General features: G+C 38.4%; 1 protein-coding gene across 8 annotated transcripts in view; it reads right to left on the minus strand.

Moving 5' to 3' along the window:
- VPS13B (vacuolar protein sorting 13 homolog B) overlaps window positions 1-25563 on the minus strand; it is a 780541-nt gene that overhangs the window by 43277 nt on the left and 711701 nt on the right. For all 8 annotated transcript variants that reach the window (XM_070477337.1, XM_070477338.1, XM_020914637.2 and 5 more), the window contains 10 exons: window positions 20731-20886; window positions 12360-12623; window positions 11603-11686; window positions 11250-11425; window positions 10666-10836; window positions 9771-9972; window positions 8469-8657; window positions 5632-5778; window positions 3361-3644; window positions 127-254 (listed from right to left, as the gene is read on the minus strand). In XM_070477337.1, coding sequence (XP_070333438.1) covers window positions 127-254; window positions 3361-3644; window positions 5632-5778; window positions 8469-8657; window positions 9771-9972; window positions 10666-10836; window positions 11250-11425; window positions 11603-11686; window positions 12360-12623; window positions 20731-20886 — 1801 coding nt within the window. The remainder of the gene's footprint in view (window positions 1-126; window positions 255-3360; window positions 3645-5631; window positions 5779-8468; window positions 8658-9770; window positions 9973-10665; window positions 10837-11249; window positions 11426-11602; window positions 11687-12359; window positions 12624-20730; window positions 20887-25563) is intronic.

Here is a 25563-nt window from a genome sequence, read left to right on the forward strand (position 1 = left end):
ATGTGGCAAGAGAAACTTCTCAAATAAGTTCACTTTTACTTAAGGATCACAGGCAAATACTAAGTCAAAAACCTCCAGAAAGAATATAGGTTTTCTATTATTTAAATTCAATACTATAACATATACCTTTAGTATTTTCCTTTATAAGTATTGTCACTGGACATCTGTTGTGGAAAATTATTCGAGGACTAGGGTCTTCTGAGAGGGTTAAATAAGTCACTCCAAGGTGTTCTTGATATGTTAGTGCTATTGCCCTAGAATAGAATCAGATCAAATGACAGAAACAGCTTAGAAAAAAATGCATGCTTTTTCTCCTGGTACATATTTATTTAGATTTACAATATTCAGAACCTCTATAACACCCTCCCTCTTACACATCAGAGAAAATGTTTTCCAGACAATGGAGGCCATCTGCTCCTCTATTACCTGCCAGACACTAATGATAGGTTTACTAATTTTTTTTTCTGGCAGCAGTAACATTATCATAAAATATTCAAAAATTGTGTAAACTACTGTATAGCACAGGGAACTCTGCTCAATGTTCCATAAACAACCTAAAAGGGAAAAGAATTTGAAAAAGAATAGCTACATGTGTATGTATAACTGAATCACTTTGCCATATACCTGAAACTAACACAACACTGTTAATCAACTATGCTCCAATATAAAAAGAATTAAAAACATAAAATTAAATTAAAAAAAAAAACATAACTTGTAGTACTCAGAATCACAGATATCCTTGTGCTAGCTTTTCCTTCTGTTCTCTTTTCCTCTATGTACATGTGCCTTAATCTCTAGAGATGGGGTGCCTTCCTCCTCAAAAGTGCTTGATAAGTTTTGGTGAAGGAGGAGCCGATGTGTTTCTAGAAGGATGACTGAAGAATCTGTGTGCTTGCTATTTTTAATTCTAAAGGTAGGTAGGTTCAGTATGTTTGCTGTCAATTTTCACAAATCACCGTACTTTATAGGCTCTCCATTTTGGCTACCAAGAACAAAGCTGTATTTTCTATTTGGCCTCAGAGAAACTGCTGTGTGGGCGTAGACTGCTCTCTACAATGGACAGAGAGAAGGCTCCAATTTAGATTGAGAGACTATCAAAAAATATTTCGTATCAAATCAGGAAAAAAAATCTCTCTGAAGTTTAAATTACATGGACTGGTTGTTCAAATTAATCAAAGAAATCAGATTATTTGCCAAATGTGGCCCTCAGTTTATACTGATTATAAGCGGGCAGTAACACACTAAAGAGTTTCCCATTCACTATCTATTCTGTTCACCAGTGTGAGTTCTTCCCAAAGACTGCATTTGTCTGAAATGCCAAGGAGAACTGTTGATTAGTATTTGGGAAAATCACATTAATAGCACCATCATATATGTGCACCGTAGGACTGAGGGGAGGAGCGCGGGGAGGAGACGAAACACTTTCACAGTATTGTCTTCGGATCGTCTCCCAGCCTAATTCTGGAAGAGCCAGGCAAGCTGACCACAGAGAATGTCTTATTGATAACCAAGAGATCTGAGGTCAGAACTAAAATATGGTACTTCTAATATCATAACTGGGCTTCCATAGTAGCTCAGACGGTGAAGAATCTGTCTGCAATGCAGGAGACCCAGGTTCAATCCCTGGGTCGGGAAGATCCCCTAGAGAAAGAAATGACGACCCACTCCAGTATTCTTGCCTGGAAAATTCCATGGACAGAGGGGCCTGGCAGGCAACAGTCCATGGGGTCACAAAGGGTCAGACAAGACTGAGTGACTAAAGCTTTCACTTGTCACTTTCAATCTAATAACTAGCTTAATAGTTATTTACATTTATATTACAATAGATAAACATTTACATTAAATTAACAAAATCTTAGAATTTTAAACATAAATTCTAAGTGTTTATTATAAATTTTGTGTTTTAGTTTTAAAAATAAGTTTGTTTTCTATACATAGGTTCACACTGCTTTCAAAAATACTTTCTGAAACTTACCATGGAAATGCTCTATACACTAACTGTATCAACACCAACATTTGGGATATGATACTAGGTTTGTAAGATGTTTTGTAAGATGTTTCAACTAGGGGAACTGAGTAAGGGATACAGGGGACCTCTCTGAATTACTTCCTATAACTGCATGTGACTCTAAGATTATCTAAAAATAACTTAGAAAACATTTTTTAAATTGATTTACAATACTGTGTAAGTATATAGCCCAGTGATTCAGTTATATAAATTCTTTTAATATATATATTCTTTATATACATATATTTTTTCAGATTCTTTTCCCTAATAGGTTATTACAGGGTACTGAGTATAATTCCCTATGCTGTACAGTAGGTTCTTGTCGACTATCTATTTTATACACAGAAGTGTATATGTTAACCCTGGCCTCCTAATTTATCCCCCCACCCCTCTTTCCCCTTTGATAACAACAAATTTGTTTTAGTAACAACAACAACTTACCATACTTCTCCAATCAGGATACAAGGACAATCACTCCTCTAGAGTTGGGGATGGAAAGTGATTATAAAATCATAGATGTTTGTGAATGTTGTGAAAGAAGGGATGTGTGTAGGGAACAGAGCCTTAACTATCAAGGACAACTGGAGTTAGAAAGTTATCTTTTAAAATATTACTGTTAGAAATCTCTATATACATCAAAGTTAAGATGGCTAAAATCTTAGTCTATAAATTCATAATCACAAAAAAGGTACCTCTCATAAGGTTACAATATGCTTTCTTTTGTACTTTTTTAATATATACCCTAAGTAAGCTATTCCTAACAGCTACAGAAAGGATGTACTGCATGCAAAATGACCACAAAATAAAAGTCCAGTATGAAGGAACCATTACATGTCTCTGGCTTGATTCTGTGGTTGTTATTTGCATAATTGGTAATTGGTAATTGGAGTAACTTGCGTGCAGGAACAACCACAGAACAGAGTCTTCTGTGACTTGTGTTATCTCTCTTAATGACTTGAGAAAAATTCCATTTTGAAATAGAAGTAAAATACGGGAAAAGAAAAAGGTTTTCCAGCTTGACTCTCTCATGTTTTAACCCTTATTTCTTATCACCTGACAGAGGCTAGGAAGCCATAGGAGCATCTTTTCATTATGATAGACTGTGGCTACTCTATGGTACGAACACCATTTCTCCCTAATAAAAGCCGCATAAGGGAAAAAATCTCATCAGTAGTTCACTGGGAAAACCCATGTGTGATTCTCACATCTGTCCAGCTGTATGCAAAATACAGAAGCCGTGAAAAATAAAAGCAAAAGTTAAGTTTACATGTGGTGAGCACTGCCAACTATTCTCTTGTCTCTCCCAGCACATGGATGAAGCAAAGAAGGGCATTCACAGAAATGTAAAATACCTGGTACAGAATCCATTTTCCCTGTAGTTCCCCAAGGGCACTGCCACGCTCTGTCTGGGAAACTCCTGCCTAACTAGAGCTGGCAGGCTCCAGCACTGGGAGCTGTCGGCAATCGCGGTGGGAGAAAAGGCCAGCAAGACCTGCTTCTGCAGCAGGGACACGTCCAGGGCGGACTGGCCGAGGTCGGGCATTAGGTCCCAGCAAGGAAGGGAGCTGGATCTCACGGCAGGCTGCTGGCCACCTGGGCAAATGCTGAAAGTAGAGCTGTCTGGAACGTGAAAATACTGAAGAAAGACAAGACAAGGTGGAGAGAGCACAGTTATACAGTCCGACATAGAAACTAAGCTTCTCTAAAGCACAGCTTCTGAGAAACCGTGACACATATTCTCAGGAGGGGGGGAACATGGGAATATTAGCTGTTGTGTTCCCATGAGGAAGCCTGAATGAGACAATTACAAGCAGCAATAGCAGGGTCTGCTTCTCTAGGCATAAGGAAAATGATAAAGCTGATGTGATCTGAGGGGGTGAGGGGTGCCAAGTTCTCCATCTCTCCCAGGTACTGCAAAAAAGCCAGATGCCATGGGGCAGAAATGCTGTGTGTTGGGAAGGGGGTCGTCGTGGAGACGGTACGGCTGGACTGAAAGGGTGGCACTCTGGGGGGACCGTGGCAGAAGTGATCGGAATGAGATGAACAAGGGGAAACCGGGAGCTTGGAAGACAAATGTTTCTGAAGGCTCATCCAGAAGGAGTAGGAGACCCTGACCTCCCGCCCTCAACTGGAGTTCCACATGCTTTCTGGCACATGAGAGAGTCTCAGGACTTAGGACTTAAAAAGGACCTAAAGGGATAATTTATCTGAAGCTTCTTGTTCATAGCTGAGGAAGCTGCTTCCCAGAGAGCAGATGATGGCGTCCAGCATCACAGATCTAGTGTGTGAAGTGTGTGGCAGAGCCTGGCAGGAAGCCAGGCCTCCTCCTCTCCTCTCTGCTGTGTCTCCCACTGTTCCAGACCGTCTCCCTGAGAGGGGAGGGATGACCCTGTCTCAAACAATTCCCACACCTGCCCGAAGCTGGGTCAGGGCTGAAAAATGGGGCGCCCTGAGCTGCAGAAAGAATGAGGGCCCTCCCCTTCTCACGAGGAACCCACTGGGATGCTGGTGTGGAGATGGCTGCCGGCAACTCTCTTTTCCTGAGTGCCCGGCCTTTTTTTCTCAGATTATCTCACTGAACCTTCACCCAGACCCCACAAGAAATGCAAAATTATGCCGCTTTTCAGATGAGGCAGTGCCAGTGTGGAGGGCTCTGACCCAGTGCTTTGGGAAGCCCTTAGGGTGGGGAGAACTGGGAAAATTTTCAGGGCACACGCTGGTTTTTTTCCCTCAAATCCTTGCCTACCATGCAATTACTGTTGACCTCTATTTCCCAACATGGGGCTTCTGGTCACCTATGTATTTTTAATCAATACTTCAATGAACCAAGATGAAATTCTATTAATCTGCCATTTTTATAAATCCTATAATGCACTGCAGGCTTAGAAGAGTAAGACTTTCATCCTAGGGTATTGTTCTAATGTAATTTTTAGGAGCTGCAAGTACGGGCTAACAATAAATGCGGATAAAAGTAAAGAAAAATAATACTTTTCTGTGTGACAGTTTCAACAGCATAAAACAATAGCATACCACTTAGCATATTCTGTTTGTAAATCTTAAAATATCTCCTTACTCTCTTAAAATAAAACTGTTCATCTGAACAGTATAAAGCATGGAGTATAAAGAAAAAAAAAATCCTTCTTGGATTCATTTTCCACATATTCTGCCACAGAGATGTTAACATAAATGAGCTGGTACATTTTCACATTTCCTCTCCTCCTGGACACAGAACTCGGCGCTCCCAGATCTGGGGCTCTGCTGGGGCTGAGCCTTCTACACACATGGCTTTTCTGCAAGGCAGATGTTCTTTTCTGTAGCCTTGCAGCCAGCCCTCAGGCCAGCTTCCGGCCAGGGCGTTAGGAGCGCTGGCAGCCTGAAGCTGCCAGGGCATCCGGATTTGCTGCTTGGGAGCCTGTCTCCTCGTTAATGAGTTAATGACTGTGGAAACGCTCATCATGACACCACAGTTTTAGTTTTAGTGAAAGTACAAAGAAATGAATCCTTCACCTATATTTGGTGTTAGCTTTTGATCTGTTCTGGGTTAAAAAAAAAGATGATCCTTACCATTACTGATTTAAGAAAACTATTTATAGATTAAAAAAATTCATGTTTGCATGGCTTACCTCCTTTCCAGAGTGGGGTTTGGTGACAGTTAACTGTGGCTTATAAAATATCTGATATGGTGTGTTATTGACTATTGTAGTCTTGTCTTCAATCTGAACAATCTGTATGCCTTGCTGTACCATGGAGGAAATGCAGAACTGGCATAACTGCAGAACAATAGAGGAAAGAGTAATTCTTTAAATATCATATGGTATATAAAAACTTCTTTTTTAAAAAATATATATTTATGTGGCCACTTCATCATTTTGGTTGTCCCAGGGGAGTTCTGAGCACTTTAATGATGATGGCAATGATGAAGGAAACAGTAACAACTCCCCTCATATGTCGCATTCTTGTGCTCCACCTGTTTAGAGTATTTTATGCATATTAACTCACAGAATCCTTACTACACCTCTATGGGGTAGCTACTATTATTCTCATTTTACAGAAGAGAAAGAATGAGACACAAAGGTAAGCAACTTGCCCTAGGTCACAAAGATAAAGAGGGTCTAGGGGTTGGAATTAGAAGCCATGTACACTGGTTCCCTGGTGCTGCCCTTAGCCACTGTGGGTCTCATCTCACTGTCCCACCACATTGTATGAGGAACTGATGCTCAGAGAAGACATTACTTGCCTAAAGATATCCATCTAATAAGTGGTAATGTTCTCAAAGTACAGTCTGGGAACCCTTAGGGGCGTGGTCTTTGACCTTCCAGGAGGCCCCAAGGCCAAAACTAATTTTAAAATAATACTAAGATGCTATTTGTCTTTTTCACTGTTTCGCATAAGCATACAGTGGAGTTTTCCAGAGGTTCTATGATATCATCATAGATATGTCATCATAAGATGATGTCATCAATCTTATGGCTAAAGAAATGTTTATTTGTGAATTCTCATGCTTAAAATTTTTTGTATTTTAAATTTCTATTTGACAAAAATCAAATAGATATAATCCACACAAACAAAAGGGTTTTGGAGGTCCTCAGTATTTTTTAAGAGTATAAAGGGGTCCAAAGACTAAAAAGCTTGAGAATCACTACTGAAGAAAAATGAGATATAAATATAATGATATTATATTTTCCAACAGCTCATTCATTCATTCATTCACTAACATTTATTTGTATTTATGTGGTCACTTTGTGAGGTGCTGGAGGTACTGGGTGTTTGACTGTGGATCATAACTTTCCAGGTTTTGATGGTAGTTCTCAACTTACAGCTATTCAACTTTGGGTGATTCATGCTTACAGCCCTTTGCCATTCACACCCATGTTACAGTATTTTGGCCGGCAGAGGATAAACATGTGTTGCCCAGACAACTTTGAGGAAATGGATACCAGCCTTGAATACTGAAGATCAACTTCTTTGTATCAGAGAAATTTATTTTTAAGAAGTCACCAAATGACCCTAACCTTTTTAAAGAGGCTCTTCAAAGATGCCTGTCAAAATATGACTTCTCCTCAGAGAAAGAGCACTCTGAATTACACAACTCTGATGAAGTGCCCTTTCTTCTTCTGACATGGGACAGCCACAATGACGAAGATACCATTAAGCACAGCGTGAGGTTTCTAGGTGGTACACCATGGTGCTGCACTTCATACATAGTTTAATGTGATTCGTTAGGCTATTATTCAGCTTAACTGGCCTTCATGTACTACTTCAAAAAGATTCATGTTGAAAGCACATATTTAAATAACTGATTTATGGGTTTTTTTTGCGTTTATCTTCATAAACATGGGTACCAGACCCCTGTTCAAGAACACTACTTCCAGAGCTTTTCTGGTGGCTCAGTGGTAAAGAATCTGTCTGCCTACGCAAGAGACACTGGTTTGATCCCTGGTCTGGGAAGATCCCACCTGCCTCAGAGCAGCTAGGCTTGTGCCCAACAACTGTTGAGCCTGTGCTCCAGAGCCCGGGAGCCACAACTACTGAGACCATGTGCTCAACTCCTGAAGCCTGAGCACCCTAGAACCTGTGCTCCTCACCAAGAGAAGCCAGCGCAACGAGAAGCACATTCACCACAAATGGAGAGTAGCCTGGCTTGCTGCAACTAGAGAAAACCTCGCTCAGCAACGAACACCTAGGACATCCAAAAATAAACAAATTGCTGTTGTACAGTCACTAAATCATTTTTGACTCTCTGTGATTCCATGGACTGCAGCACATAAGGCTCCTCTGTCCTCTACTATCTCCCAGACTTTGCTTAAGTTCAGGTCCATTGAGTCAGTGATGCTATCTAACCATCTCATCCTCTACCGCCCCCTTCTCCTTCTGCCTTCAGTCTTTTCCAGCATAAGCGCCTTTATATATATACACATACATATGTAAAGAATCAACTCCCTCTTAAAACATTGGTTCTATGGGAGAATCAGATTCGACCTACATCCTTTCGCTCAGGATGCCCTTTCTAGGAATATAACCTTTCTTGCAGGAGCCTCTGTCCTTTCACTCAAAACCCAGAATGTTAGCAACTCTACTTCCTGCTCTAAAATGAGGAGGCCAAGTACAATTTGTGGATATTTTGGAATAAGTTCTTTTTCTCCTTTACATACAATAAATCAAGTGACTGCTGAGTGTTCTGAAATAGAGTGGTTATTGGATAAATTATGTGACACAGCTTCTATCACTGGTAAAGGAAAGGAAAAAACCACTGTAAAACAGACAGGTCTAAGAAATCATGTGTTGCACTATTATAAACTGTTTGGAACATATAATACTAAAAAGGGATTAGGAAAGAAAAGGGAAGGCTCATTTTAAACAAGCTGAGGGGATGGCATGCTATTCCCAGCTCCACCCCGACCCCCCACTACTCCCCGTCCCAGCCAAGAGCCAAGCAGACTTTGAGAGACTTTGACCCTACCTTCTGATGTCCTGGGAAAGCACCAAGTCTTATTTCAGCATCAACAAACCCTTCTTCATCCAAAGACACAACTTCACCATTACCTCCATCTTTCCACTTTGGAGATGTCAGGTTATGGACCAGTTTAATAGCTACTGACTTGTGCACAGTGTTTGTATTTGCCCAGTATATTCCAATTTGAAAAGCTTCCTGGAAAAATAATGCCTCAATTATAAAACTGTTTTCTTAACTTTGATATTTTTACCTCAATTCACAGGAATCTTTTCTATTATAGGTCTACCTAGGCAACCACATCCTTTTACTTTTTTTTTTTTGTAATGGCAACATACCTTTTATTTCACTTTCCAATGCCTTCTTTGAATCACAGTGAAATTTGTATTTATGGAAGGAGGGAAAAAAACATCAACCCAAACTGGGACTACCCTATAAATACCAAAGGCTTAGAAACTGAAGGTTTCATTTTATTTGATAAAAGAATAATGTGCAATATTAGGTACCTGCAGGTCAACATTCCAATTCCATAAGGTAACATCATATGATTATTTTTTTTTAAAAGAAAAAATGCAATTGAATAAAGATGTTTATAAACTGGAGCTAAAAGAAAAGAACCCTCAAATTGTTCCATATCAGAAAAACATTTTATTTAGGAATTCCATGTACCCTATTCTCTTACAGATTTATATGCTTTCTTGGAACTGGGCTAGCCTTATCAAGAAAGTTCTCTTGTGATGAAATATAAAATCTTCCTATGAAGTTCTGTTTTACAACCAGATTTTTTTCCCCCTTGTTAGTAATGATTCTGTGTTGTTATCAATAACAGGTGGGCATCCATGATTATGGACATGCAAGTCCACTTATAAAGGAAAAGGGGCCCGACAAAAATAGCTGTCCAGAAATCTTCTTATTCATCTTGCAAATCTGTGAGAGTTTCTATAAAAACTACAAAAACATCTAGAGGGTAGGTTAGCACAGCATACAGCTCTATATTCTTAACATATCCTGAGAGGCCAGTCCTAATACTTGTCAAACATCCTGTTGAGGAATGGAAATGAGAATGCAACTAGTACAAGTTATTGAATTTAATGATAACTCAAGCGTGAGAATACTGCTGATGGGTGGGGGAAAAAAAAAATCTAAGATGTCTTTGAATATCAAAGAACATTCCATACCCCTTACACATGCATCTAGGAGGACAGTTTTCCACAACTGATTGAGTCTGTTAAGAACATAAATGCAACCTCAGAATAAAAGATGGTTGTTGAAAGAAAAGAATTTCTATTAGTTTAAAAAAAGTTATAGTACCTGAAAATTAGGAGGGATAATAATTTTGCCAGCAGGAACCTGTAGAACAATCTTCTCTCCCTCAAACAGCCAGAGGTCCCACTTGGACTGATTGATAAGCAGGGCCCAGGGTAGCAATTCTATCAATAAGGTCCTCACATATGGCTTCCAGGCTGACAGCTTCACTCGCATTGGGCTGTCCCACTGGCTCAGTTGCTCATTCCTGTGCCAAATACCACATCCAACAGACTCAATGAAAGATGATGACTTCAGGACTCATGAAATATGTTTTAAGAATTCCAGACACACAACGCTCCTGTATGGTACCTCTTCACATCAGAGTCATGCAATACCAAATTTGCATCCAGGAGGAAGAAACTTTTCATGCAATTATGTTCTAGATTAAGAATGAAGCAATTTACAGAGTACATCTACTAGGAGATAAAAGGTCAGAATGTGACAGATACATGCAAACATCTTTTTTAAAATGTTTTTTACGGTATCTAACATTTTTGTGAACATTCATTCATTTAATATTGAGAAATGTTCATAGAAAAACACTGCTGGAGAACATTACCTGTCAGAAAGTGAAAAGTGAAAGTGAAAGTTGCTTAGTCATGTCCGACTCTTTATGACCCCATGGACTATACAGTTCATGGCATTCTCCAGGCCAGAATACTGGAGTGGGTAGCCTTTCCCTTCTCCAGGGGATCTTGTCAACCCAGGGGTTGAATCCAGGTTTCCTGCATTGCAGGTGGATTCTTTACCAGCTGAGCCACAAGAGAAGCCCAAGAATACTGGAGGGGGTGGCCTATTCCTTCTCCAGGGGATCTTCCCGACCCAGGAATTGAACCGAGGGGTCTCCTGCATTGTAGGTAGATTCTTTACCAACTGAGCTATCAGGGAAGCCCCTTACCTGTCAGAGTCCTTTTTATTATAGGGCCATGTGGGTTGAAGGAACTTCTCTGTCCCATAGAACTCATCAAGGATCTGAGTAACTGTGCCTCCGGGGTGTATCTTAGTGGCTATCTGCTTAATGAGGGATGTTGAGATGGGAACAGCACAGTGTGAAGGGTCATCCTCTTCTCTAGCAAATGGAAAGGAAAAACAAGAATGATTATCAGATGTATTATAAACCAATGTGGTTTTTTTGTGTGTGTGTGAGAGAGTGAGTCAATTTTCGGTGCTTTAGGGATGATGACACAGTTTGGGGAATGATCTGGGACTTTCCTCCCCACTGCTTGGGTAGAGCTCTCTCGTTCCTCTACAGAAATTATGTTGTCAATTAGATTTTCTGATCATCCCTCTTTTTCATTTCTAACGCAGCTGAATTTTATCTTCAACTACAGAAGAGAACAGGAGAACACTAGGCAAGGCAGTTTAAAAATAACATTCTCATAAGAAATCACACAAAAAACTCTATCCTCTCTTGCCCCCCTTCACAGGACAAGGCACTTTTTCTTCTGAATCTGAGGAAAAAGTTAAGGACTTTCCCAGTACCTTGCTTGAAATGTTAGGTGATGTACAAGGTCAGGTTCTATGTTTTGCAGTGGTTTTTCCTGTCCTTTTCCTGGAATAATTTGTGTTTCACTCAATCCCAGACTCCTTTTCTCCAAATGTATGATAATGGGGTCTGGAAGATGACTCCTCATGATAAAAAGAGGGCTGAACACAATCTATAAAAATAAAAGGACAGAACAACTTTCATATTTGCTTTGTTGCAGTATTCCAGCTGTTTGATGCTGAGACAAACTTGTAATAAATCTCTTCCCTGGGTCACTCTGACCTTAATTTATTTCAGAACAGGAAAGGTCAAAGTCGTATGCCGTATTTTAGGATCTGAAAGCACTCACCATTCGCTGCTGCACTTGAGAGCTGGGCTCTAAAGTTAAAACTGTGCACCAGACATAAAAAATGGAACTGTTTGAAGATGGCACCTGCACATGAGAGAGAAGAGTTCTATTAAACACTAAACAGTTTACTAATTAATCAAAATAAGGCATAGATATAATATCAGTTTGACTGATAAAAAAATTTAAAGTTATTGAAAAAAGCCATTAAAAAAAAAAAGAATACCTAAGGAAAAACAGACTTCACTATGGCATAAAGTTCACGTGCAGTGAGTCAATGGGGCCAATTATTTCCATAAAGATGAAGGGAATTGTATGTGGAGTGACTGATATAAGAGTGAGTGGGAGAACGAAAGAGAGATTTGTGCTTCGTGGGAATGAAAGTGATGATGGTGGAGATTGAGAAAGAGATAAAAAAAGTAGCAGGTCATCATAAAGCTTCTAAAGCGGGGAGGACATGCTTTTTTCCCTCCCATCACTTGAAAGCCCTAGAGCATCAGAATCTTTTTCAAAATATAACTCATCTCCATCTGGAAGGGTAGAGTCTTGGCTACAGGAACTACTGGAACTGATACAAATGTGTTGTCGTGGGATGGGGAGGAAAAAGTTTGAGAAGTAATATTCAAAGTCTCCTCATATTATTTCAAGCCTCCCCTCTTTTGTACCTATCATTTATTAATAAATTAAGTGCTACACTGAATAAAGAACACAGTGAGAACTTTTAAAGTTGCTCTGCTCTGGACTGTGCTACTTCTCACACCTGAATGACAACGCTATACTCAGCGGCCTTGGATTCCAGGCACACATCTCTCGACCAGTCTTCATCTCCTTTGGCCCTCACACACAACTCAGTCAGTTCGCTGTTTTCGAGTATGTACGAAGGCAATTTCTGTTTGGCTGTGAGGCAGTCAAAATGTTCTCGAACCACAGCTTGTCCATCTTGACTAATGTAATGCTGAACCACTTTTAATTCTATGCTTTGAGACAAGTAACTACAGATGATCTGTCTTCCACAGATGATAATCTAAAACAAAAACAAAGACAAAAAAACAATCAATCAATCCCTCAATCAATAAGACTTCCATTAATTCAGACTCCATGAACTGACAATAGAGCAAACTTGGGAGATACTGCAAGTGTGGTTTCAGACCACCCACAATAAAGCAAATATCTTAATAAAGAGGGCAATAAATTGTACTCTTATGCAATATAAGATCTCTGTATAAACAATACAAACAACTTTTAACTCATATGCTGAATTATATTTTATCTTATTCACATTTTTCCTATAATGTAGAAGCATTTATCTTTATAAAACACACAGAATTATCTATTAATCCCAAGAATTATTTAACTTTTCATCCAGTTAAGTGTATAATTCAGGGCAGGCATTAAGAATTATTAATATCTCTTTTTGTGGAAACTGATGCAGTAGATACTTTTATAAAGCAAATCCCTGTGTAATATGAGTTTTCACCATGGTTGAGCAAGACAGGACTTTCAGATAGTTTTCCTTATTTATAATGTTTTTTCCAGGTTATAAAATATATAATAAGTAATACATATATGGCATATTTAAAGGTCTAAGAATATGATCTAGCTCTAAGGTCTAATTTTATGTGTCAACTTGAATGGGCCATGGGGTACACAGATATTTTGGTCACACATTACACTGGGTCTGTGTGTGTGAAGGTGTTTCTAGATGCAATTAATATTCAAATTCGTAGACTGACTAAAGGGGATTGCCCTCCCTAACTGGTGGGCCTCATCCTAGCAGCTGAAGACCTGGAAGAACCGAGAGCCTGGGTTAAGAGGCAACTCCTCCTGCCTCATGCTTGAGCTGGACACTGGTCTGTTCCAGCCTTTGGAAACAACGGAAACATCAGCTCTTCTTGGTATGCGAGCCTGCTGGCTTTCAGACTGGAACTACACATCAGCTCTTCTGGTCTTCCAACTTGCAGATGGCGAATCTTAGGACTTCTCAGCCTCCATAATCGTGTGAGCCAATTTATAGTAAATCTCTCTTTTCCCTTCTCTACGTGTGTATGTACATATATACTTACAAGTATATGTGTGTTTGTACACACACAGACGCACCCTATTTGTTCTGTTTTTTTCCTTTTCGGAGAACCTAATAAGTATTTTCATAAATTATCTCTTATTTTCACAACCACCACATAAAACAGTTGCTATAATGAGTCCTCATATTACCAAGGAAGAAAACAGAGGCAGAGAGATGCTGAATAACTGGCCTGATGTTACCCCAGCTGTCTGGTCCAGAGTCTGTGTTGATCACTACCCTGATAGTCTGTATCTCATAAAATCAATACCTACCTATTAAGAAAACAGAAACAATATAAAGAGAATAAAGGCTGCTCATCATATGGTAGATGTATTATAGCAGAAACCAGTGGTTCCATTCCAAATAACTCCTTTTTCTTTGTTAGTCTTTCCTTTTCCTTTGCTGTCAAAATCACTGATTTGGTTAGGCCTCAAAAAGCAGCCCAGTCCTCAGAGAAGGTAGATACCTCTCAAGACCCCTAAAGGCTATATCACAGTTGGTACATGCTAATCCTGGTAACTCCATTCCCTCATTGCCAATGATTGGTGGTGAACATGGGGCTCTGTTTTGGCAAATAATACAAAAAGGAAGACTGCTAAAAGTCTTTGGGAAAGATTTTACTCTTTGATAATAAGGGAGACAATTTGAGAAGAGAAAGCCTTCCTTTTTTTCCTGCCATGGAAGATATTAGGAGAGGATATAGATTTTGCAGCTATCTTGAGGCCAGGAAGGCAAATTCAAGATGACAGCAGAGAAGCAGATACAGTACTGAGCACCTAATTAACTAACCAGCACTGAACCTGCCGTAAAATAGGAATAAAAATATTTGCTTCATTAACTTGCTATGAAGATTAAAAAGCCTATTTTTGTAACATCATGGTGAAAGCATCCTAATTGATATATTTTCCTATGCCATTAGGAGTACTTTGTAACCACCATTTTTTAAAAAAACTCTTACTTATAAGAATAAATATATTAATAAATATATTAACAATTATTTATGAACTATTATTTATCCCAGACAAATCTGCTAGGTTGACAGACCAAAAATTAAAGTCACTGTTGCTTCAACTTGCATTACTTGAATAGGGAGGTTTAGCAATTTCTTGAACATTTATTTTCCAACAGTCTATTCCTTAGAATCTTCTTTAGAGGGAACACATCTGCAAAAACCAGGCTATGCTTAACTGTTACATTCCCCCTAGATACTCTGGCCATTATAATCTTTTAAAACAATATTTTCAAAACAACAAAACACACACAAGTCAATTGAACTATGAGTCCTAAATGAGCACACAAGATTTTCTTTAGCACATGTAGGGGTTACTAAACACTTATGATAAGCCTTATGATGCCATAGCATTGCCTAATTTTGAATAAACATTTGGAAGCTCTGAGGCAGTATTTAACTCTGTTCCTCTTCTGGATGTGTCCGGGCCTGGCAATGTGCGTTCAGTGCTCTCGCTTCAGAACCTTTGGGCCCCATGAGACTTAGGAGAGAATTTGGCTGTCTCTTACAGAAACCACAGAATCTCTGCAACCATCTGGGACTCACTTTGTTTAAAGACAAAGATCCTCTTGGTGGGTTTTTACAGTTTCATTTTCAACCAAAAAGCCTGTTAAATAGGCTTCAAATTTGATAAAAATAAAATCCTTAAAAGTGGCCAGGGAGGAAAGGCTACTAAGATGAAAGGAAATCCAAAATGGCTGCCCCTTGGAACTGAGCTCTACATGGCTGCTCCCTCACAGGGTTCAGCGACAGCCGTGTCTGCTTTCCTTCAAAGTGGCAACACTTACGGTGCTGATATTTTGAAAATTATGGTTAGAATTTCAAGATTAATTTATCAGTTGAAGACAGCTACTTAATTTTTGTAATGTAGGGTTTCTCTTTAGTACACATTTCCAGGTTTCACACCACTTCCCCTTCTTCTCCAAAGCCACAAAGATGTGTATTGAAGATTTCTACATATGATTTTACTTAGCAGGTTTCAGAACTCTTATTAGATCAGTGCCAAGGAGAATAGCAATATTAAAAGAATAATTCCAGAGCACCAGATGCACTGGAAAATGATATCTTAACCATGATTAAAAGTGTATGTATAAAGGTACAAATATATATACATACATTCATATATGTACATTGAAATTTTTAGAGCGGTAAAGCTTTTCTCAATGAAGAGATGGAAAACATAGAAGCAAATACGTGTACATGAGTAGTTGTATAATGCAAAGTAGTTTATGTGTGGTCAATTTTTATTGAATTGGAGAAATGAGAAGGGTCTTGGAAAGGCAAGGTACAGGCAACTAAATGTCATTGTTCCAACAAGCTTTAGCCAATTCTCCACTGTCCAGAGGCATGGTAACACGGTTAAGGTACATCAGGGAGCTGCACACACTCACCTCCCCAAATGGGGTGTGGTAATTAGGCAGCTGCGGTTTATTGTAACTTTCTAGGCCCAGGTGGGATAGAAGGAAAGAAGCCAAGATGTGAGGGAGGCAGGGGTCCACCACGCTCTTCTGGAAGCTTGGTTCCTATCTTCCTTCTTAACCTGGCTACCTGAGGAATCCTGTGTCTCTGGTGTACTTTGACTAGAGCTAATCTGAATGTCAGTCAATCTACACTGACCATAGGGGAAAAAAAATCCAACTTAAAAGGAAGTAATACTCTGTGTGTGTTGGGGGGGTGGGTGGTGGGGAGGGCCGAGGAAGAGACAGAGAGACAGACAGACAGGAACAGACAGGGACAGACAGACAGAGAAGTGGGGAGAGAGGAGAGAGAAAGAGAAGAAACGCTGAAAAACACTGACTGGGAAGGTTTTTTACAACTTTGATACATGCAGCGGTAGGTCTGAGGTTGCCATGGTGGTCTGCTGAACCTCGTATTACCCAGGTTCAGTATAAACCACTTTCTATTTGCTTTAATTTTAGGTTAACGAATTGTTGTTTTTGTGTTTCACTCTCCCCTGCTCTGCTGAGTTTTTAAAAATGACTCTAATATAGAGCACAGTCTCATATGATGATGACAAGAAATGTTAAAACTCAAAATAAGTTATGTGTGTAAGGCCTCCATGATAGTGGGAATGCAAAATGGATTTTTCCAGTTCCTGTGAAAGAAGAAGACACCTCTTCTCAAACAGGTAAATGCCATGTAAGGGCTGCTTATGCTTCCATTATTTCTTTCTACATATCCCTTTCCTGTCTGGCTAGACTTGACCTTTTTTTTTTTTTTAGAGAGTATTTATTATAAATGGGGTAGAAGCAGAGAAAAGTGTGAAAGGCATTCTCCCCCCACCCTCAGAAAAGGATTATTAACATTTAACAGTACAAATAACATTTGGAAAAGTCCTGAAATGTGATTTGGCACCAGATGCCTTAAAATCTATATTTGGCATTAACAGAGACAGTGATTAAAAGAATTCCTTAAAGTCTCAATGCATGGAAAATTGTTTCAGTTCTGATTTGAACCCTTCATAAATATTTAAGGTTTAAAAAATGCTAATAGTTTGAAAAACTCATGAAGTCGGCAGAAGTTTTAGGAAAAATATATATTTGGTTATTTAAAAGATTAGCGTAGTAGCAATAAGACTCTGATAAGTCAAAACAGTGAATTTTGTCTAAGAAATAAAGTACATCTTTTTAATTTGGAAATATGCATCAAGCATTACAAAAATATTCATATCCTTTGGGTAGGTAATTTAAATTTTATAGCAATTATTTTAAGGACAGATACAGAAATGTGGACATATATTTATACAAAAAGATATTTATTGCAGGATCTATTACAGTGACCAACTGGACATTAACTGAATATTCAACAACAAGGAAATGTCTATGTGTGTTGCGATATACCATATGGCAAATCACTAGGCAACCATTCAAAGGATAACTTCAGGAATTTTAAATAACAGGAGAAAATAAACATTACATAAAGTTAAAAGAAGAAACAAGTTGAAAAATTGTGATTACAGTTCAATTTCACTCAGATGGTAAGGAATCTGCCTGCAGTGTGGGAGGACCTAGGTTTGACCCCTAGGTTGGGAAGATCCCCTGGAGGAGGACATGGCAACCCACTCCAATATTCTTGCCTGGAGAATCCCATGGACAGAGGAGCCTGGTGGGCTACAGTCTACAGGGTTGCAAAGAGTTGGACATAACTGAGTGACTAAGTACACAGTCAGATTTTGAGTTGTTTCAAAGAAAAAAAGTAGAAGAAAATACACCAAAGTAATAATAGAATATATTTTTTGGTTGGTAGATTTATGAGTAAGTTTAATTTTCTTCATGAGGCTTTTTTGTATTTCCAGATATATTTTGTAATAGTTAACATAAAAATAACAGTGTGAACTAGTATTTATTGGGTGTTTTCTATTATAAAAGGAATACGAAGTTAAGAAATTTGCTTAAGGTCATATAGGTAATAAGTACAAGAGCTGAGAGATCTTTTACAATCAGAAAAAAGGTAGGTAAAATTTTGTGAGAATTAAAAAAATGTATTTTTCATGACAAATTTTTTTGACTTATGGTATATACTGTTGCAATAGTATCTACTCAGGTACAATGTATATACTAGTTTATCCTGAAATTTAATATCAGTTCTTGAAAGTAGTAGTATCTATGGCAAGAATGAGGTGTATATATGTAGCAACACAAAATAGTCCAACCAGTGTTGGTCATACCTGGAAATATTTCATTATTGTAATAATAACTAAAGTTCATTGGGTTATGACAGTGGGCCAGGCACTAATATAAGCACTATACATATACAAACTTATTTAATTCTCACACCTACTTCACGAGGAAGGCAGTATTACTCTTCCCATTTTACAGATGAGAAAAGTGATTCACAACAGTAATAGCAGCTAGCAAGGGTGCCTGTGATTTTAACTACCAGGACATATCTTTAAAACATTTCTCCACAGAAGGACCCTGCCACTCCACTGATTGGTAAATGTCCTCTGAATTCTGAACACAGAGCTGAATGAACTGGGAAACTTCAGATCAAAGCTATGGTAGTCAAAGCATCTGAGAACTTGTTAGAAATACAAATTTTCATGCTATACCCAAGAACTACTGAACCTGGAACTCTAGGGGTGGGAATCCAACAAGCTGTGCTTCATTCAACAAACCCTCCAAGGGATTCAGACACATACTCAAGTTTGAAAACCACTAGCTTAGAGGGAGAGAAACTAAGGGAAATATGCTAATTCCTCATGTTTTTGGAAGGCTTAAAATAGAGGAGAGGCAACAAGTTGCGTGCTTTCTGTATATGGCTCTCAAGTTCTGAGGAATGGTAAAAACTGGCTAAATGGTAACAGATCTTGGCTCAAAATTAGGAAAGGATTTCTTATTTCATTAATAGCTGGAAGTAACTGACAACGGAAAGAGCTGCCATGTGAGAGAATGAGACTCTCGTCATTCACAGCATTCAGACAAATGCTGTACGACCATTTCTCAGGCATACCGATGAATGGGAAGGTAGACAAGGCATTCTTGAGACATCGTGAGTGACAGAATCAGAAAACCAGTGGGTGCTGAGCAGATGTTTGTTGAGAGCACATCCATGTAAGCAAGTTCTGAGGGCAGACGGGAGAAACAATTCTTGTTTTTAAGACTTTCCAGCTCAAAGCCCACACTAGCCATGCTGGTCTCCTCCTGAGTCCTTGCGTAAGATCCATTTGTCCCATATTTGTATCTTTGTTTATCCTATACTGCTGAGTGGGCATGCCCTCTCTTAATCTCAATTGGACATGCTTTGTAAAGCCCAGTTCAGGTCAATCTTCTTAGTGAAACCTCTAAATTCCCTTCACACTTACTGTCAGCTGTACACATTGTTGGGTTTACATAAATTTATGTAAATTTACACTTTGAGAGCAAAGGTTGTGTCACATACTTCCATTTTACCCTGTTCTACAGGAGGCAATCAACAAACACTTGGGGAATGGTCAGTTGACGGGGAACACTCATTCACGCTTCTTCTCTGAGACTCTGCTGCTACCGTACTCTTCTCACTTGTTGCTCTCAATAAGGAGAGCACGAAGTCCAGCTCCCTGATTAGGTGCAGAACAAGAATGCACATGGCACGGGTCCTACTGTTTACCTTACTGGTTGCCTCCTGCTTGCCCCCTGGCACACAGCAGTGAAGGGGCCCCAGGTGCGCAATACAGAAAGCTCCCTTTTTCCTTTTCCAGGGACGGGTGCTGTGTCTATCACGTCCTCAGTTCACATAAGCTTTGGATAGACTTACTATCCAGACGCAGATGTATATGTTAAAACTCTTATGATAAATCCAGTTATTATGTGTGCAGTGAAGCCAGTTTTCAAATTTTAATACTTCCTTTTTTTTCTTTCTACTCTTGTCATGTGCTCCATGCTTGAAAAACATCTTTTAAAAACCACATTTTCACATCTTAAGAACACAAAAAAGTGTCAGATACTTTTTTCCCCCTTTGCAGTCTTAGAACTTCAAAAACAGCCAAAAGGAAGTTTTAAAAAATATGTAAAAATATGTGCTGAGAGCTGAGGTTTTATAAGCCAAGAGTTAGACTGCAGTGAATTTTTACTGCAGTTAATATTAACTCCTAGGAAAAGAACGCTTGCTGGAGACCCAGGCCCACTCTGCCATGGGAGAGAACTTCGACACTTTCTTGCAGGTTACTCTTGCGTGCCTGAGAATCAACTCCTGGTTATCCACTGCTGGATTATCCAGAGTTCCACCATCCTTGGCTTCTTTTCCTTCTCAATAAAGACCCTTTGGCCATTTCACAGCTCATTAGCACCTCTACCAGAAGGTAGGTGGTGACAGGGAGAAGAGGTGAAATGAAAATCAGTAAATTTTACTGCTCGTTAGCAGCTCTTGTAAAAGACCTGGGACAAGGGTACAAAGCCATCAGCATCATCAGGATCAACAACAAGCATTTAGTAAGTGTGCATGTGCATGGCTGGAGTAGGCACAGCTAGGAAGAGCTCTGTGATTTTTTTACGATTATTATTTTCATCTCTTTACGTTTCCCTTCCATTATAACATCCAATGATTCAGAGTCATCTGGGCCACGGACACAGAAGAACTTACCTGTTTTTGCACGCCACTGACTTGCTGAGCCTTGATGATGAGTGAAGCAGTTCGACCCTTGTACTGAATAGTTCTAATAAATGTCCCCGCATGGTCCACACTGAAGGGCTCTGACCAACGCCAATTGCCCCAACCTTCAATACAGATGTGTAACAGCTGGAGAGAGAAACAATAATCGTCATGATGCCAAAAGTGCCAACAAAAATCTAGTCCTAAAATGAAAGTCTCATTGCTGGAAAACCTTCCTATTTGTAATACTTAGCATCTGTTTTCTTTCTAACCTGCATTATTCATCCACTTCCAGCTTATTCAACCAGGCTAAGAATAGCAAATATGCCACATAGAGTCAATGTGGTTTTCCAGATCACATTTTAAACCTTCTTAAAAATAATTGTCCTATCAAATGGTAAAAGGGCCTGTTGAACATTTGAGGAAAGACTGTTTCATTCATCTGGAGGACAAGAAGGCTGAAATGTGAGATCAAAGAATCATGGTCTTGGCTGATAGTTTATTCCTTCCTCTGGCTAGACAGCAATTAAAGCTAAATTTGGTTTGTAGCATTATTTTTGACCCTAAATTGCCATTCTTTATTTTTCCTTTTGATAAAGAACAAAACAGCAATTTGAGAATGCAATTCATTTAATATATTCATTCTCCTTATGAGATCACATATATCATATTAGAAATAGTTTTAACATTTTGAATGTCTGTTCTATGCTTGTTCTTAGTATGTATTTATTGTAATTTTTACCAGTTGAGTCCCTGATCCACATTCACGTTTATTCACATAGTATTACCACTTTTAATAATACTTAGATTTCTTTCATGGACATCAAATACTTTCTATTTCTATTGCTACCTATTAACTGCAATTAAGTATTCCAAACTTAAGTTCATTAACTGGAAAAATATTCCAAAACAACAAAGACTGTTTCTTTAGGATACATGTGTAAATGAAAATAAACAATGTTCTTGCTGGTCAGTCACTAAGTTGTGTCCGACACTTTGCGACCCCACGGACTGCAGCATGGCAGGCTTCCCTGTCCTTCACTATCTCCCAGAGTTTGCTCAGACTTATGTCCATTGAGTCAATGATGCCATATAGAAATAGAACTGACATTCTAGGAAAAAGGTTTAGATAATATACAAACAATATTTCCCTTCATATCATATATAATTTTTAAAAGAGCTAACCAAAGGTTAACCACATGAAACATTTTCCAATTAACAGAATAAATAAAACTTTGAAAATATTATATAAGAACTATCATAATGGGTTCTTAAATACATTAAGGACTTCATGGGAATTGCCATAATAATAAAGTCTTTTGACAGTAACATTATTTTTCAGTTTTAGCATTAAGAGGAACCCTTATAAAGTGCTTAAACTTGAAAATTTCCCAAGGTCACTGTTCATCATAATGTAATGTTTGGTGGAAAATTCAGAAGGGATTTTTTGTTTTGTTTTTAAATATCTTAAAATATTAAAAAAAATCTAGTAACACATCTCCCTGCTTTTAATACGGCCCCACTCAGTTCTTCCTCCATACAACTGCCAGTGATCTTGTGAAATCAAAAGGCTACCAGTCAGATGATTTCTAAAAAAAGAAGTCTAACTGCAAAAAAAAAAAAAAAAAATCCTGGACAGCAAATAAAATACCTTTAGGGAAAATTTGGTTTTATATACAGTCTTCAACATAAAAGTACCAGAGTATCTTTGATGTTTAAATATTAGTTACAGGGGAAAAAAAAAGAAAAACAATAGTGGTGTTTGGAACCATTTCAGTTTTTTGTAGCAGCAACTGGGAATAAAGCTCAGGGTACACACAAAACTAAAAGAAACAAAGAAAGTTGTTTTTTTTGGAGAGACTAGTAGCTGGAAATGACAAAAAATAATGAGGCAAGGTACTTAAGGTCAAGCTCAGTTGTATTTTTCTTGAAAATTCCATCGCCTTTAAAGAAAGTCTTAATGTACACAGTGTAATTTTAATTGAGGAGTGTTCATATTTGCATATGAGCTAGGTAGCTGTTCACTCTGTGTGCACAGCTTTTAATGACGGAATGTCACCAAGGAATATGCTGTCAGGTTTTGCTTGGCAGCTATTTGTTCTCAAAACGTTGGCACATATATCACATATATTGTCTTTGAATTATGAAAATTCAGATATGTTCGGAGTTAGTGCACACAGAAAAGTTAGGTGGGAGAAAAACATGACGTTTCTCCCCAACTGTATGACCAACAGAATATTTGTAATGTCTGGCCTGCAGTTAAAAAGCATTTAAATATCATTGGCAATGACATGTATATATAATTTAATAGGGAAGGAATGACATTCCTTGGAGAGAAAAATCTACAAAAAGGAATTCAGGAGGCCTAGCAGTACTTCAGCCTTCATTCCCATGGGCACTAGGCAGGATGCTCAGGTACCCCTGGATATCAAATGAGGGTGGAAAATCCTGTACTTGTTGGACTGACTCACTAAATTTCACTGTTATAGGTACTGAGAAGTCTCCATTTAATAACAAATACCCATATGTCTATTTTTATTTCTATACCAAAGAAACTATAAAATCAGGCATAAAAATGTAAAATTTGTATTAGATTGCCTAATCCTAATGAGACTTGTTTCTATTCTATTATTCATCCAATACATTTTTATTAGTCAGATACTATAAGGAAGGCAATATGTGAAAGACTATGGAGGACATAAAAAAGAGCTTTGGTCTTTATCCCATAAGGAGCTTAGGATTTTGCAGGAAAAGCAAGGCCTGTATAACTAACCCACAAGAGGCATTACGGGACGTACAGACTGATACAGGAGTCTGGAGGAGAGAGGGCTTGTTCAGGTTGCCGTGATTACGAGCTTCCTAAGGCATCTGGGCCTGAGAGTTTGGGTAGGACTTCAGTTGGTAAAGATGGCAGTCACTGGTCAAGGCGGACAATCTGAGAGGTGAAGTCAGAAGGTTTGCTTGGGGCAAAGTTCATACTCTCAATTGGCTGGAGAAGAAGAAACATGTCAAAAAAAGAGTGAGGATAAGGTCTGAGAAGCAGATCTAGATGGTGGCTAGCCCTGGTGATTTGCTGAGCTAAGGAATTTGTGCTTTATTCAGGAATTAGCCTTGTGTACAGATAAGCGATGTGTTGAAAGGATAGCTAGAGCAGAGTGTGGAGGGATGTGGACAACCGCAATAGAATGAGAGCAATGTGGGCCAGAAACAGGAGAGAGGAAGGAACAGGCTTAGCAAAATATCACTATCCATTCTGCCTAGAGCCCAAGGTGTCTTTAATGTTCTTTCAACAATTTGGAAATTTTCTTTCCCCCCTTGCTTCCATTAAGTTTCCCTTTCAGATTCACTTCCTTCACCATCTTTCTTTTCCATACAGGCTTTTCACTCTCTGTGGCCTACTTAGCTAGTGTCTAATTTTTTCCATTGGGAGGAAAAACAGTCAAATAGGAACCACTCTTGTTTGAACTTTTCAGTGGGAAATGAAATGAAGTATAAGGCAGGTTGTACAGTAGCCACACTCAGTGGAAGGCCTCAAGGGGCCACACTGACATTTTTTTCTAGCAGACTGCCCTATTCCAGGGCCACACTGGCAGCAAGATCAAATTCCACTGAAGACCTCAAATGGGAGCATAGAAGTTTCCACTCATTTTTTTCAATAAAAAATAAAACTTAAAACTGAATTACTGATCAGGGGCTTGGGGATCAGCTCTCAGGACCACCCACAGTCACATCCAAAGGGAGAATTCCTGACTCAACAGATTACAGAGGAAAGAAAAACAAAATGAAATGTAGGGTAACAGGGTACACCAAGGAAGAGAAAGTGGGGGGGCATGTTAAGAAAAAACTTTAAATGATATCTGAAATATAAATGAAAGTACTAGATACTCTTCTGTGAACTTTCATTTCGCTATTCATTTAAAAATTGCTATCAAGATGCTTTCTACCTAGTCAGAAATTGAAAATTTGTCTTCAGAGTCATTTGCATATTTTTGTACTTTATAGTAACTTATTGTACAGTAATATGCAATGTTCCAAAAAGGAACTGAAAATCTAAATAATGTAAACATATTTCCCCATTATATTTTATTCTTGATAGAAATTTTAGTTCTGAAAAAGTTATGTGAAATCCAAGTGAAAGAAACTACTGAATATATGCTTGTAGTAAATATATAGTATATAATGTATTTAATATATACAAAAGCTTAAGCATCATATTTGTTTTTTAAACTTTTAAGCTCATATCTATATCCCAAGAGCCTAGTGCACAGTAGGCACTGAATAAAATATCTGTTGAATAAAAAATAGGGATTTTTGAAAAATAACCAAAATAACCCAAAGTAGACATAAAAAAATTTTAGTGGTGATATTTGGGCATAAAATATCATAAAATGAGAATGAAATAAAAATATTCAGAAACAATTCCTATTTTGAGTGACCTCTCAATATAGATTTACTTTACGTGGATAACAATATTAGATTAAGCTACACATCAATGAAATCCCTAAAATCTATAATTCAGACATGCAATATGATACTAAAGCATAAAGTAGACCCTAAATGATATATACTAGGTGAGCATGACAAATGAAAATTAAGTTAAAATACGAACAAATTCTTGTCTATCCAAAATAACATCTAAAAAGCTACGGATCAAATTAAATAGATCAAAGCTAGATTGCTTGTTTAGAATGCATAAGTGGAACTGACAGTACAGTTCACATCAGTAAACTAACATGAAAACAAAATGAAATATGTTGCTCATTACTGCTTTTTTAAGGCAGTTGAATTTCAGGATGTTCAGAGTATCTGAAATAATGCTAAAAA

The sequence above is a fragment of the Odocoileus virginianus genome, chromosome 15, assembly GCF_023699985.2.
Source record: "Odocoileus virginianus isolate 20LAN1187 ecotype Illinois chromosome 15, Ovbor_1.2, whole genome shotgun sequence".
NCBI lineage: Eukaryota > Metazoa > Chordata > Mammalia > Artiodactyla > Cervidae > Odocoileus > Odocoileus virginianus.